General features: G+C 39.5%; 1 protein-coding gene and 1 non-coding gene across 2 annotated transcripts; both read right to left on the reverse strand.

Annotated features, from left to right (window-relative positions):
• Positions 1 to 579: 579 nt before the first annotated feature.
• Positions 580 to 5,245, reverse strand: LOC109200427 (zinc finger protein 708-like). Its single transcript, XM_025910213.1, has 2 exons — positions 5,228 to 5,245; positions 580 to 1,303 (listed from the first exon to the last, which is right to left on the reverse strand). Exons 1-2 carry the CDS (start codon positions 5,243 to 5,245, stop codon positions 764 to 766), a joined length of 558 nt encoding a protein of 185 aa, XP_025765998.1. The 3' UTR covers positions 580 to 763.
• An 8,984-nt stretch (positions 5,246 to 14,229) lies between these two features.
• On the reverse strand, positions 14,230 to 14,318 carry trnat-agu (transfer RNA threonine (anticodon AGU)). Its single transcript is given in 2 exon segments — positions 14,230 to 14,265; positions 14,281 to 14,318. It is a non-coding gene; the product is annotated as a tRNA-Thr (tRNA).
• Positions 14,319 to 15,601: the final 1,283 nt, after the last annotated feature.

Consider the following 15,601-nt stretch of genomic DNA (forward strand, 5'->3'; position numbering starts at 1 on the left):
TGACAACTGCGCTGGGCCGCGCTATGAATTCTGGGACACAGTTTCTTCTTCTTCGGGGTTTAACGGCAGCTGGCATCCTTGTACATGCAGTGCTGCCATCTTCTGTTTCAGTCCGTTATTACACTCTTAAATACTACTACTTATTTGGGATCTTACAAAGCTTCAAACGACGCATCGACTATTAAATTAGTCGTCGACGATTTTAATAGTCGACGTAATCGTGACTAGTCGACTAATCGTGGCAGTCCTAATTTTAACACTAATGTTTAAAAGTACTAAAGCTATATGGAAGCAATGATACTACAGCTATAATACTACAATACCATTATGTAACGATACAACTTTGTTAACCATAAGAGAAGATTACTGAATGGTTTGGTTTGTACTTAATTTATGTTTTATTTTATTCCATTTACACCTGACAGAGGAATGAGCTGCTGTAAACCAAAGGCCATTTATGCAGAAATAACAACACCATGATATACCACGAAGCTGCCTGAAGATTAAATAACAGCAACATATCAATTTCAGCATTTTTAGTTTTCATGATCATGTAAGCAAAAATCATAAGTGAAATGAAACTCTGAATAATGGCTCAGAGCTACTCTTCGGAGCAGTAGAAGTGCTAACATGCTAACACAATTTAATGAGCAGACTTGTTCCAAACAGTCAGACTGAACTTACAAGATAAAAATAAAAATACATACCTCACAGTAACTGCACTTGTAGAGTCTCTTTCTGGTGTGGATCTGTTGGTGTCGTCTCAGGTGACTCGGAGTTTAAAAGTCTTCTCACACAGGTCGCATTGATAAGGTCTCTCCTCAGTGTGGGTAAACATGTGGCTTTGTAAATGTGCGTCTGTTGTAAAGTATTTGCCACACTGATCACACCAGTACACATCTTCTCCGGAGTGAATGCGTAGGTGTATATTTCGGTACCATAGCTGGCTGAAAGTTTTTCCACAGATGTCACAGCTGTATGCCTTCATTCCAGAGTGGGTAACTAGATGTCTCTGTAAGTTGCTACTGTGAGTAAAAGCTCTGCCACACTGATCACAGCTGTAAGCTTTAACTCCACTGTGGACGATTTGGTGTCTTTTTAGGACATTCTTCCAGGAAAACAACTTTCCACACAAGTCACAGCTGAACAGTCTCTCTCCAGTGTGGATGAGCTGATGTTGTTTTAGTTCAGACTTCCTCGTAAAATCCTTCCCACACTCGTCACAGGTGTATTTTTTCTCTCTCTTTCTTCTGTGAGGTTTGTCGGCGTCCTGAGAGCGCTGACTTCTCGGTCCATGTTGGTCCTGCAGTGACAGAGATACAAACAGAGGCAGTGAGTGAAATGCATTCATTGAACAAACTGAAGCTTTAAACTCCCTCCATTAACACTAGTTTTAAACCTGAAGGTGGAGTGTGGCACCAAACACCTTAAAGGTCTCTTATCCACATCTACTGGTAGTAGTAACACATTACATCCAACCTGGTGTTAAAGATAATTAATCATTGTTTAAACACTCTAAAATCATGCCCATCCCTCCTGCTTTTACACAAATATTAGTGCTAACACACTCAGAATAGTAATAAATGTTAACCAGGTCTGTACTTTTTATATTTCCTGTTACTGTTTCCTATTATATTTCTATAATTGACAAATATATTCAATAATAATAAATCAAATGTAACAGTTACTAGCTTGGTTCAGTGAAGGATGATGTCAGAGTCTGACTGTAACCTGAGGGGTTTTTTTACTTTTACTCGTTACATTAAAACAATATATATCTGTATTTTCTACTCCTTACATTTTCAAAACAGCCTTGTTCTGGTTTAAGGCATTTGAGGGGAGTTATTTCATCACCGCGGGCATCAAAGATCAAATTGATTTGAGCCTAAACAGTAACTCATGAAATCCAATCCTGCATTATACACCAGGCTATGTGGTCAAGTCCTAAAAACGGAGCATGTAACGATCACCGTAACGCAAACCGTAAATTTTATCTGAGCTAAAGGTTTAAATCACCATCAATTTCATCCTTCTATGTGGGAAATAGATTCAGAGTTTGCTGACATTCCTTATCATACAGAGGTCCATCGGCTGAGTTGGGAAAAGTTCTCAATAAGAGTTTTTGAGCTCAGCAAGGAAATCTGTCAGTTCATGGACATGTATGATGCGGTGAAGACATTTCAAGTGAAGCTGTCACAAATGCACCAGTGCAACTTGCCTCACTTTCCCTGTTAAGTAATGTTGAACCAAGTCGGCGCACTTGCTGATAAACTGAGCGCACTGAGTTCGCACGGCACTTTGGTGACTGTGAAGCACAAAAAGAGAGTTTCGAGCTGCTTCGCAACCCATTTACATGGAAACTGCACCTGTGCAGATTCAGATGGAGCTGCAGTTTAATGGTACATTCAAGGCAAAGTATGACACTGAATGGCCCGCACAGTTTATTAGTTCCATTCCTGCAGCAATGCCCCAGCTCCGTCTACATGCAGCTCCAACCTTGTGTATGTTTTCATTTATTTTTTCTGGGGTTTTTGGCAGCGTGTTCATATTTCTAACTTGCATAATTTTGACAGGATATATTTTTAAGATCAAAACATTTAAAGTTAAAGTTGATTTTTTTTTTTAAAGTTCATTTATTCTGGAATAATATTCCTGTCTGTTTTTTATTCATATTTATGTTTAAAAAACATGGTTTTAGTGTGTTCAATAAATGTTTAACTTGTTTGGCCCGCAACCTAAAGTGTGCCTTGAGTTTTGGCCCCCTGTGCAATTGAGTTTGACACCCCTGGTGTAGAGGATGGAAATCAGCCAGGACAACTCATGAAACATCTGCACACATCTGGCTGAATTCAGTTGTGTACATCCCAAGAGCAGCAGGTCAGCTGATCACAGCCTGTACAATAAGAAAATCGACTCAATAGAAATGATTGTGAGCTGTGACTCTTTTCCCCACACTGAGCCACTACAGCTCATTTTAGGGTTCCCCACCTGCTGAATCCCACTTTAACCTCTTGCCTGCCCATTTTCCTCTTTAGAGCCAAAGTCACCCTCTACAATGTAGGCATTGTATTATTACATGATTATTACATTACATTAATATAGCACAAGGTTCAGTTAGTTTTGCATAAAATATATATCAGTACTTCAGCTTTTAACCCTTTAACACCTACCATAGAACCCAGTTTGTCAGAGCTTATCTTTATATTTTTACATGCCGTTAATGCCATTTTTGGGAGCATTTCAAGTTGCTATACATTAGAGCTGGGCGATATAAGATTTTTTCATATCACGATATGCTTTTTTCATTTCAGGTGATAACAATATATATCACGATATAAGCCAAATAACTATATTTGTAAGATTTAAATTGCTCACAAGTAAAATGTGAAATAATCAGCAGCTTGTTTTGATTTAAATATTTATTTCCCATAATAAGTTCAACAGGGCAGATGTACTTAAAATGAGGCTTCAGTTTAGGCAAATAAAGGCAAATAGTACAAACTACACAAAAGGTAGCCGCTAAAGCATTTAAGTTTCAAACAAACAAACAAAACAGACTACTAAATTGTCAGTTCCACTTAGAAACAAAATATTAATTCTAAAAATAAATCTTAGTTTATTTACAGAAGAAGAGACAAAATGACTAACTTATTTCATATTGCTTTGGAAGCGCTGTCTGAGAGAAATGTTTATGTCCAAGGAGTTGGTAACGAGGATCCATTACCTTAATTAGCTGCTTGAATCCTTCATTGTCGACCGTGTTTATTGGTAGCATGTCTTTAGCAAGACAGAAAGCTATGGCATTCGTTATGTTGTTATGTCTCTTAGCTTTTTGTCATATGGTAAGACGCTGGAGAAAGCCGACTCAATTGACTGTTGCTGCTTCGCAGGATTCCCCTGGTTGTTTTCGACGACGAATTAGCGCTTTCAGTCAGAGATTGAGCGTGCTCTAGTGGGTGGCACTGCTTCAGGTGATAAAAAAGGTTTGTTGTATTTCCAGACTTTGTGAAAACATGCTTTCGGCACAATTTACAGTGCGCGTTACTCTGTTTTTGTCAGACTTCAAATAGCCGAAATACCTCCACACTACGGAACTTCTCCGGCCTTTCCTTTCGACAATCTCTCCGGCATTGGAACCGTCATCTGTGTTCTCTTCGGTAACCTCTCGGTTGATTTTTCTCTAGTTGGCACACTCATTTCCTCCATTACCCGGCCGCACTTCAGCTGGCTGCTTCCCAAACAAATACACATGTGCAGCTTGGCACTTGAGCTGTACATAACAAGTTACGTGACGTGACGCTGCGGCTGTGATTGGTTCGGCTCTGTGCTGCTTAATTTGTATTGGCTATTCATTTTTTTATAAGAGAGGAAGAGAGAGAGAGATGAGGCCTATCGCAATAGTTTCATTTTTCTATCGAGAAAAAGTTATTTCGCAATACATATCGTTATCGTTCTATCGCCCAGCTCTACTATACATCAATATTACCATTATATCCCAAATTTTAATAATATCTATGCACTAAGTCCATAGTAACTACATAAAGTACAAAAAAACTGCAATAAAATAAAACAAATGTAAAATTGTTTTTGTTCTGTTTCTACACATATTTCTACTTAGAGAAATTTCAGAGGTTTATCCCTCAAAACTGTAAATGCAAAAAAGTTGCACATTGTTTCCAACCACAGGAAATTTGTTTTGAGTATTTTTGAGATTTTTATATACTGCAGGAAAAATAAAAATAAATATTATAATGCAAACTTGCAAAACAAACAACATGTGCATCAAAATAAACTATTTCCAGCAGTGCAATTTGAGTTCTAAGCATCCCAGAAACAATACAGAAAACAAAGTCAAACATGACTTTTAAAAACACCAGTATAGGTATCCCTGAAGGCAGGTTTTGGCAGGTAAAGTTGGACATGCGATAGTTTTCGCTGACATCTATTCTAATGTAGGAAGTGTTATGAACAGCTGATCGGATCGGCAAAGCGTGTTTCTGGTATGTTATGTTTTTTTGCTGCAGTTTTTGCAAATGTGGAAGAAAACCGTGACCTAGGGCAAGCTGATGGCATAAGATGTAAGTACAACTCCTCCTAAATAAAATAATTGCACTAGCTTAAGTGCAGTTCTACCGGGATTTTAAAATTGTTACGCAAAACGGAGCGTTCCTGCTCCAATAGGCCTTAAAGGGTTAATGGAGTACTTCTTAACAATAGTATCTGTCACCTTCTGTGTCGAACTCATTGTTTTCTCTGCAGTGGCTGAGCTGAGTCCAAGTAGCTTAAATGTTCCCCTGCTGCTCCGTCAGACTCTTCTCCTCCTGCTGATCAGCTGGACACAAAACAGAACTTTGTTAGGCTCCACACTGCACTGAAGAGTCAAAGTGTCTCATATGTTCATCTGAGAGCACAAACAACAAATTTTAGCTTCCCTGGGTGGGCAACTTGTTTAAAACAGACACAAAAGGTTTGAACACCGATATCAAATTCAGCAGTATGGCACACCAGTACCAGGAGAGCAATTCCTCTTTAAAAATGGCCCTGGCCATGAACAAAAAAACCCAAAAAACAATCAATGGAGCTGCATAAACGAGTACAGTGTTTCCCAACCACTGTGCCGCAGCATATACAAATTTCCCACCTGTGGGACTAATAAAGGCCATCTTATCTTATATACGTGTGCCGTGAGAAATGATCAGGTGTGCCGTGGAAGATTATCCTATCTGAGTGGGTTTAGAAATCTGAGCCATGATCCGAGTAACCCTCATCACTCAGTCACACTCCGATTCTATACTTGTATCAAGTCCATTGTACTACTTTCAAGCATTCTGTCCACCTGTCCTCTAATGTGTGCCTTCCTCCTCTTTGTATATACTCCTCTTATATGTTATTTATTCTTACTGTCTTACTATTATATTGTTTCCATGCACAGTTGGTGTGGAGCACCCACAATTTAGTTGAATACGTACAAAGACAATAAAAGACTATTCTATTCTATTCTATTTATCTTTGTTCCTCCATTTCAGTTTGTTTGGAGCTTTAAAAAATCTGCAGTATATTTAAATGTGATAAGAACACAGATCCCCTCTTAGGATTTGAGGCTGTATTTGTTTTAAAAATGCATCTCTGGTATCTCTGGCCTATCATTATTATTTGCTACCAGTTAATCAGGCTCATTTACTGAATACTGATCAGAATATATCAAATCATCTTTGAAATGATTCTAATAACAGGCGTCTCAGAGTGAGGCCAGTTTTTACAATCAAATGCCCTGTGGGCCAACACAACTTTGCGCTGATAAGACAAAGGCAGCTGTGTTTTAGCCTGGAATACATTTATTTTTGCATTTCTCATAAATGGATTTCATTATAGCACTTTTACCGCCAACATGTTGGGATTTTTGGAGCCGGAAGTGACCTTATATGGATGAAGGATGGTGCTAGCTAGCTAGCTTGGATAGCACGCTGCATTCATAAACTGTGCAGGTGCCACACAGTGACACAGAGATGCTAACTAGCGCTTAGTAACAGACTAATAAAATAATAGAAACTCTGATTACACTTAGTTAATATAAAAGCTTTCTTCATTTTTCTTCTCAGTGTTTCATTAGCATTTGTTGATATCTTCTTGTAAATTAGTTTATAGCAGCTTGACTTGATGTAGAGGCTTTTTCTTTCAACAGGTTCACAAATAACTGACAACAGAGACCGAGGAGAGCAACAGAAAACTTCACTCAGGAGCTAAATTCAAGATTGACCAAACTCAGATCAAAGTTACCTTAGTGCTTCAGATTAGGAAGAAAAATAAACTAAAACACAAACGCAATGAAGCGGGAACTCTGCGGCTTCTTCTTCTTTTGGGTTTTTCTTTGGCGGTTAGAGCTTTAAGGTGCATTACCGCCACCTGCTGGACTAGATGGTTCTTAAACTAAAACGAGAGATTTAAAAGTATTTTAATAAACAATAAAAACAAAGTCAAAATGTTTCAGTGTGTTATATTCATGAACATAAACATCAGATGGCTTCAGCTTACCCTTACCCCCATTTCTTTAAGAGGTTTTGCTTTCTGCAGTCCGCCACAGTAAGTAAGTATGTGTTGTTTTGCCTGATTTAATAAAGGTTACACTGACTCATTTCTCAATCACCAGATCCAAGTGTGACATTAGCCATAATTTCCCAGGAGGGTACTTGGGTTTGGAGTCACAGCACAGTTTTCAGATTAATTAATGGGCTTGAGTACAGCCTGATAATTACAGGCATTCAAACTGCCTGTAATTCTATGGCATTCTGTCTCTATGAAGACATTAGATCTTACATATTTCTTGGTTAAAACCACATTAAACTCCTTAACAATAAGCCTGCAGCTGCAATGTGGAGGCAACTAAGAGTTTTGATGAGAATTTTCCAAAAATCTCATCCAATTATTTCTCCTTTACAGATTGTATAACTTTCAATTTTTAAAATAAGAATGCTCCAACAAAGAAGAAAATGATTTTTCTTTCATTTGTTTTGATACTAACTGAAACCACAAAGCTCCAGTTTCACACCCCAAACTAACCAACTGTAATGCTTCTTTTCATCAGCACAATAGTTTTCAGTTGTCAATTTCACATTGGTCTATATTCTCCACATCCTGTCATGTCCTTATCCTCGTTGGGAATCAGAGATATGAATATAATCAATTCATTAATTAACAATTGAATTCCACGCTTGTGTTCATCCACAGCAGCAGGACAATAAAGTTTATTGTGACCCTGATACTGCAGCAGATCTCTCTGATCCATTACCTGTTATCACTTCAAATAGAAATGAGGCTGTAGAGGTTTGGTGCGTGCAGAAAAACAGCTGCAGGGCTGCTGAAAAGACTTTTCTGCACCAACTTTCTGCGAGCAAATGCTGAACTTCTCCCAGCGTGTTGAGCTAATGATTAGTTGGTGTTTTTCTCCAAACACTCGCTCACTCTTCTCTCAATGTGTTCACAATGAACTGTGAACAGACACAGAGGAGAGCAGCAGAAGACCTCATTCAGGAGCTAAACTCAAGATTAACTGAACTCACATTAAAGTTTGCTCGGTGCTTACCTTTAGATGAGCCCACAAACTGCGAGACACTCTACTGTGGCAACACCACCAGTTTATAAAGAAGAATAGACGACAAAGAAAAGTTTTTACTTCCAGAAAGAGCAGCAAAACAAACTCGGTGAGGAGGGAAACCTCTCAGACAGACCCAGACCCCTGCACAAAGTGCTGTTCAGACAAACTCATTTATATTTCATGTTTTGCAGCAATGGCACACCACTACCAGGCGAGCCATCACACTTCCTCTTTATGCCACAGTACAGGAAGTGTCAGCTCGAAGAATTTTATTTATTTTAATTTTTGAATTCATCCATTTATTTTATTTTAAGTGTGAAAATTAAAACGCATCAGATTGAAAACCTCAAGCAAAACAACCGATGAAGCTGCATAAACTGGTAACACATATATACAAACAAATATATAAATTAAGTACATTAAACACAGGCGATAAACATTCGAAGCTAAAACAACCAAAACTTATTAAACTTTAGAATCTAAAAAGAATGAAAACCTTCATGAACATGATGAAAAGTGTTTCATGTCAGAAACAAATGTAATAATATTCAGGACAAACATTTGCAAGCTGAAGTAGCTGCATCCAAGTCAGTCAAGTTTAAAATCACCTTAAATCCATTAAGTGAGATCAGTTCCTTCAGTTTTTGTTGAGTTCAGTTGATTCTAAGAGGAAGGAGCTGAAAATCTGAACACTCTTTTCCCAACACAACACCTTTAACACTGAGTTGGTGGTGGGGTAGCTTTCTACACCTTCGTGGGGTGCTCAGGCTACGTCCTGGTGTGTGTCGGTTTGTGTGTCATTAGTGGGTGGGCGTGTGTGAGAATGACTAGCCTGTGTGTGATCGTGCATGGCCTGGGTCCTGTGGACATGGTCATGGAGGCAGGTGTTCTTGAGCGCCTGGGCAGGCTCGTACAAAGGGGTGGTCGGCCACTAGTGGAGTCAGCTGCCCCTGGCCTGAGGTTCTCCGGGATTCTCAGCCTTCGTCTGGGGAGCCCCATCTGGGGCTCCTGGGGCCATTATTGCAGCTTCCCACCCTCATCATCAAATACAATTGTGACAAAGACACACACTCATACTCTCTCTAACAGACAGGCCGCAAGATGATTGATGATTTATGTATCTGTGGATTTATCTTACGTGTGCAGCGGTTGTCGATACATTGAGTTTTTCTATTTGTAAAACATATTCGTAAAAAATCAATCAAGAGACATAGTGAGACGTAGACTGTGACAACACAGGCTTGACATGGGGTCTCAGGAAAGATAAGAGGTCTAAGGTCTCTAAAACCTTTGGATGTTCAGTCTCTGACAGAAGGTTTGGAGACATGTAGAAAGTTAGCTTTCAATTGGTGAAATGAATATTTTATTTACAGTTTCTCATACACAAGGCAGATAATATTCTTCATGTACATTATTTTTTACAAATACTGAAATTACAACAAACTGAAACAAATCACATTTTCATGAATTCATCTCTTGATGTTTTATACAAAACTTCTGAATGTGTTCTCTCTGATTTCCCAGTATGTGTTTTGGATCGACTAAAATGTATTTACAATAGCCAGAGTCTGCTGAATCCAAATATTTCTTAAATCCAAAGGTTAAAAATAAGGGGGCCGAAAATTCACCCCATTCCTTTTATTTACTGGAAGAGATCAAATCTGAGACTCTGTTATGTTGAGCTACATGAAGACAAGAAGATTCAAACTTAATACAAAAAGTCTGATATAAATCACAATATTTGTAATTAAAGGATCATTAGCTGCTGGCAAGGCTCTCCACTTGCTTCTTCAAAAGTTGTGTTGTGAAAACCCAAGTTTTTGTTGTTCATACCGGCAACAGGGTTGAATTCATAATTGCCGTTGCCTGGTAGCATCGACCAGCCAAACAACTGGGGTGAGGTGGGGAAGGTCCATTGAGGTCCAGCCGCAAAATTGCCCACAGCCTGATAATTTGCACCAGTTCTGATTAAATTGGTCTCCAGGTGCTGGTGTACTGCTGCTTGAGTGGGGGCTGTCCCTCTCCCTGAAACTGAATCACAGACAGCACAGTCAGTAAAAGTACAATACAAAGTTCTTGTTTCAAATTATACTCAATATACATTTCAAATTAAATTAATGAATGAATTACCCAGATGTCTGAATCAAAGTTTATTAATAGGAGATACTTACATGAAATGGGAACTCCTAAACTTTCTCCTTCTGTTTTGAAACCAAGTTTTTACCAAAAGATGAAAGAAAATAGAAAACATCTCATCAGTACAATGGAGACAAGATTGAACACGAATTCAATTTCTTATGTTTTAGTAAGCTGAAAAACACTCACCTGTTTGTAGTCAAAGGAGCTTGCAAAGAAAAGCGTCTGGACTTCTTTAAGTTGCTTGAAGACGTTTCACCTCTCATCCGGAAGCTTCTTCAGTTCCTCTAATCGCCTGAGCCAAGGTGTGAAACTGGGTGTGGGTCCCAATCAGCCAGGGTTTTGGTTGAGCTCATTGTGAAACCTGGCCCCACCTTATCATGCGAATTCCTGAGGTCGGATGGCCCAGGATGTGAGTGGGCGTTAAGGCGTCTGGGGAGGGAACTCAAAACTGGATTATAGATGGCAGACAGTTGGTGTCGTAAACCACCGCCTCTGTTCAAAGATGGTCGCTCACAGTGGACATAGATGGCTTCTTTCACTTTCAAACCATCTGTCCTCTCTGTCCAAAATGTGAACATTGGCATCCTCAAAAGAGTGTCCTTTATCCTTTAGATGCAGATGGACTGCTGAGTCTTCTCCTGTGGAGGTGGCTCTTCTATGTTGTGCCATACGCTTGTGAAGTCTCTCCAGTGTAGAGGTCTGGGTACTCTTCACTGCACTGTACAGCAAACACCACATTGTTAAGTCTGTGTTTGGAGTTTTGTCTTTCGGGTGAACCAGTTTTGTCTGAGCGTGTTGCTGGGTCTGAAATGCACCGGGATGTCATGCTTGGAGAAAACTCTCCTGAGTTTTCTGATACACCGGCTACAGTTTCACACCTTGGCTCAGGCGATTAAAGGATCATCAGGGGTCCTTTATCCCTCTGTGGGGGATACTCCCACTAGGTTTAAATCCGGGACTCTCCACCATTTGACCTTAGAACTGAAGAAGCTTCTCGGATGAGAGGTGAAACGTCTTCAAGCAACTTAAAGAAGTCCAGACGCTTTTCTTTGCAAGCTCCTTTGACTACGATGACCTGGATGACTGAGAACCTTCACAGACACCTGTTTGTAGGTCAGTCCCGTCATCTCTTCCAACTATTTAATCTCTGTTGGCTCATGGTAATGTTTCAAATGAAACTGATGGACAAGAATATTTAACTGTCTCTCTGTGAACACCACCTGGGCCGTTCCTTTAGGTTTCTCTGAAGCAGTGCTGGGATCGTGCAGAGTGGCAGTGATGTTGCCATCCTGGCTTCTTGGGACAGCAAAAACCTGTTTCTGCTCTGAGACAGAGCTGGAAACAGCCTCAGAAGTATCACCGGTTTTGTTGCTCACTCTCCACCCGTAAGGCGAGTTCTTCCAAGGGTCGACTCCCTTCAAGGGAGACAGGGACATTTCTCCCATTGAAACTAGACCAACAAGCCAAACAGTTAATTGTGTCATTTTTCCAAAGTCACACATCAGAGTAAAAAAAATGAAGATGAGTGTATGAAAGATTGTTTTGAAAGCTCAGAAAGTCATCCATTTCTGTGTTTGATTCTGTTTTTATTCTAGGATTGATTCCATAGAGATTGTGCACAGTGTGATGTAAAAAAGTAGAAGCTAAAAGTAAAAATAGTAATATAAAAATAGTATTTTATATTCAATTCTGGATTTAACAGGAATCCTTTTGAGAAAAGTCAATATAAGAGAAAAATGCTCTGTCTTTCTGTTTCCTGCCAGTTTGTCTCTGAAGAACTTTTATGGTGTGTATGGATACATGCTCCTCTAAGATCCATAAAATGACATGTGGTGTGCCTCAAGGGTCGGTTTTAGGCCCTGTACTTTTTAATTTGTATATGCTCCCTCTTGGCGGCGTCATCAGGAGGCATGGAGTGAACTTCCACAGTTACGCTGATGATACTCAGCTGTATAGCTCCGTGTCTCCTGATGACACCAGACCAATGGATGCCCTTTTAACTGTATTCTAGATATAAAATCTTGGATGGCAGAAAACTTTTTACAGCTTAACCAGGACAAAACTGAGGTTTTAATCATCGGTCCTGAGGCTCAGAGAGAGAAACTCTTGTCTAAATTACAGGCATTTTCACTATGCCCTTCACTACAAGTGAAAAACCTGGGTGTTATTCTTGACTTTGAGCTTGGTTTTATCCCACATATTAAACACGTAACCAAAATTGGATTTTATCATCTAAAAAATATAGCCAGAGTCCGCCCTATTCTCTGTCGGGCCAACACGGAGATGCTGATGCATGCTTTTATTACCAGTCGCATTGATTACTATAATGCCCTGCTCTCTGGTCTCCCCAAAAGAATATTTCACCTTTGCAACTTTTGCAAAACTCTGCAGCTCGTGTGCTGACGAAGACCAGAGGGCGGGCCCACATTACACCGGTTTTACAATCGCTGCATTGGCTCCCCGTGTGTTTCAGGATCGATTTAAAGTTCTTTTATTGGTTTTTAAATGTCTTAATGGTCTTGGGCCTTCTTATCTTCAGATCTGCTTTACCATATGAACCCTCGCGGACCCTGAGGTCCTCTGGTACTGGCCTTTTGATTGTCCCTAAAGTCAGGACACATACTCACGGAGAGGCAGCTGTTCAGTGGTATGGTCCTCGACTGTGGAACGTGTGTATCCATGACCGTTTCTGTTAATAAGAGTGTGGGGAATGAGTGGGAGGGTGGGGGTGGGGTGGGCTGCTTTTAACCATGTAAAGCACTTTGTGCTACAGTTTTTTTTTGTATGAAAAGTGCTTTATAAATAAAGATTGATTGATTGATTGATTGATTGATTGAAGCTAAATGCTTTCCATGGAGTTTTTAGGACATCCTGATAGTAACAAATTACAGTAATGAACAGGGAGGCGGCAAAGTCTTAAACAACAAATGGGCTCATCTGGGATTTGAACTTAAGAAACTCAAACTGAGGATCATCCCCAAAACCAACAAGTCACAGGAAACAGCCACATTCTCCTTTTAAAATCTCACATTTCAGTGGCACAGTTTCCAACAATGTTACTCTTATTTATGTTTCTGCGTCACAAAATAAACTTTTAACATATTTTCAAGCGAGAAAGTAGCCGTATAAACTTCAAATATCTATTTGGTTTATCAAGACATCACATATTTGCAAAAGTGCTGTGACGTTTTGGAGACGTCTGTTACCCAGTCATTAATGTGATGTCCTCGCGCCGATCCACATCACGTGGGTCTATACTTTCAGTTCTTTTGTTCATATTTAATAAAACAAAAATGCAGACATAAGTGTAAACATTAGTTTTGACTGCTAGTGAAAAGTGTTTTCTTTACAAATAACTCTCTCACTGAAATAAGAGAGTTATTTGTTACGACCCGGCTCAAGGCCGCAACCAAAAAAAAAAGATGAATACCAGGTTGTGGGTGAGAAGAGGCTTTATCTTAAACTGGACAACCAGGTTGGCTAAAAATTGGCTGGTGCCACTAAAGCAAACACAACAAAAGAGATGGACAAAATGGTGAACGGAGAACTAAACTATACTGGGAAACTAAACTACTGACCCTGAACAGAAACACAAACCTGAACACAAATAACCGCGAGCAGAAAACAGATGACGGTTGGGCAGCAGGGAAAACACACAGATGATAATAATAATCAATCCCTCAACAGGTTTGTGCTCTCTGCTCATATTGCCTTCATATTAAATCGTTTTGTGCTTTTTAAAGAACTTATTTTAACATTGCACTCAACAACAAACAAATCCCCCCTAACAACAAAAGTAACTTCAACGGCCAAATTTCATTATATTTCTTCAGGTCTATATACGGGCCGCAAGTTAGGAGTGAGGTAAGCAAAGAGAGTCCCAGGTATTTATACACCAGTGGGATGTGTCCCTTAAAGGAACCCAGGAACTCATCTTTCCAAGTTCCGTAGACTAACAGGCCCTGGATGACTGAGAACAGACAAAACTTAAATCTTTTAGGCACTGCTGGGAGTTGAACCCAGGATCTCCTGTTTTCTAGTTTAACACTTACTAGACAGGCACTTTAACCAACTAAGCCACAGTGCCACATACATGCCACACAGATGAGTGACTGATGAACACTGAGAAAACCTCCAAACATCAAACCAATTTGAGCTTAAACAGAAACACATGAAAGGTAATCTTGTTTCTTTATTTAATCACCAGAGGTTGTCGCATCAAAAGAGACAACGTCTGTCAAAGTCAGGGGTTAAAAGTTTTGCTAGCTCTCCACGACACTCTAAACTTCAGGCTGCTCATCTACAGTCAGCCTCCTCCATTGCGTCTTGATGCCCACTCACACTAGTCAGCTTCTACGACAGGTGGGTGGGGTAACTGCAGAGTTACTCTAGTTTTGCATTTTCATTTTCTTCGTTTGTTTTTAATTTAGTTTAGTTTCACTTACGTTCTATTGTGAGTTCATGTATTTCAGTTTCGTTTAGAGAGCAAGAGAGTAATAATAACTAACTGAGGAAATAAAAGTAAAACCCTTCAAAGTGCTGCAGAAAAAGAAAATATTTCACTCTAGTCAGTCACCTTAAATGATAAAAACTGGACTTCACCACAGGCTCTAACTTGGCTGCCCAATTTAAAATCACTGTCCAACTTAAAACCAAGGTCAGTAATACCAGGTTTAACATAAACATCCAGGGGTCTCAAATCAACAGAGGAGGACTCACAAGGACCACTAGTTCCAAACGCCAACACCTCTGTTTTCTTATCATTAGAATTTAAGAAGTTTAAAGCCAACCAAGCTTTAATGTCATTTAGACATGTCAAGAGAGGTTTTATGGAGATGCCATCCTTCTGCTTTAGCTGCAAATAAATTTGACAGTCATCAGTGGAACAATGAAAAGAGATCCCATGCCTTTTAAGGATGAAACCCTAAGGCAATATATACAGTAAAAAGAGCCCTAAACTTGACCCCTCTGGGACGCCACATGACAGAGAAGCAGGAACCGAGAAGCTGACAGAGAAAGTTCTGTTGCCAAATAAGACTAAACCAATTAAGTGCAGTGCCACCAATACCCATAAGATCATTTAATCAAGATATTAGAATTTTGTCGTCTACTGTGTCAAAGGGTGCAGTCAGATCAAGCAAGATCAGAACAACGTGGTTACCAGAATAAAGACCTTTAAGAATGCAGATTCTGTGCTATAAAGGGTTTTAAATCCCGATTGAAAAACCTCAAGGATGCCATTACATCTATAAAATATTTCAGTTGACACAAAACAATTTTCTCTAACACTTGGAAAGAAAATGCAGCTTGGAAATCAGTCTATAATTAGCTAAAACTGTGTGATCAAGGCCAGGTTTCCTAAGCAGTGGC

Source organism: Oreochromis niloticus, linkage group LG9 (genome assembly GCF_001858045.2).
Source record: "Oreochromis niloticus isolate F11D_XX linkage group LG9, O_niloticus_UMD_NMBU, whole genome shotgun sequence".
NCBI lineage: Eukaryota > Metazoa > Chordata > Actinopteri > Cichliformes > Cichlidae > Oreochromis > Oreochromis niloticus.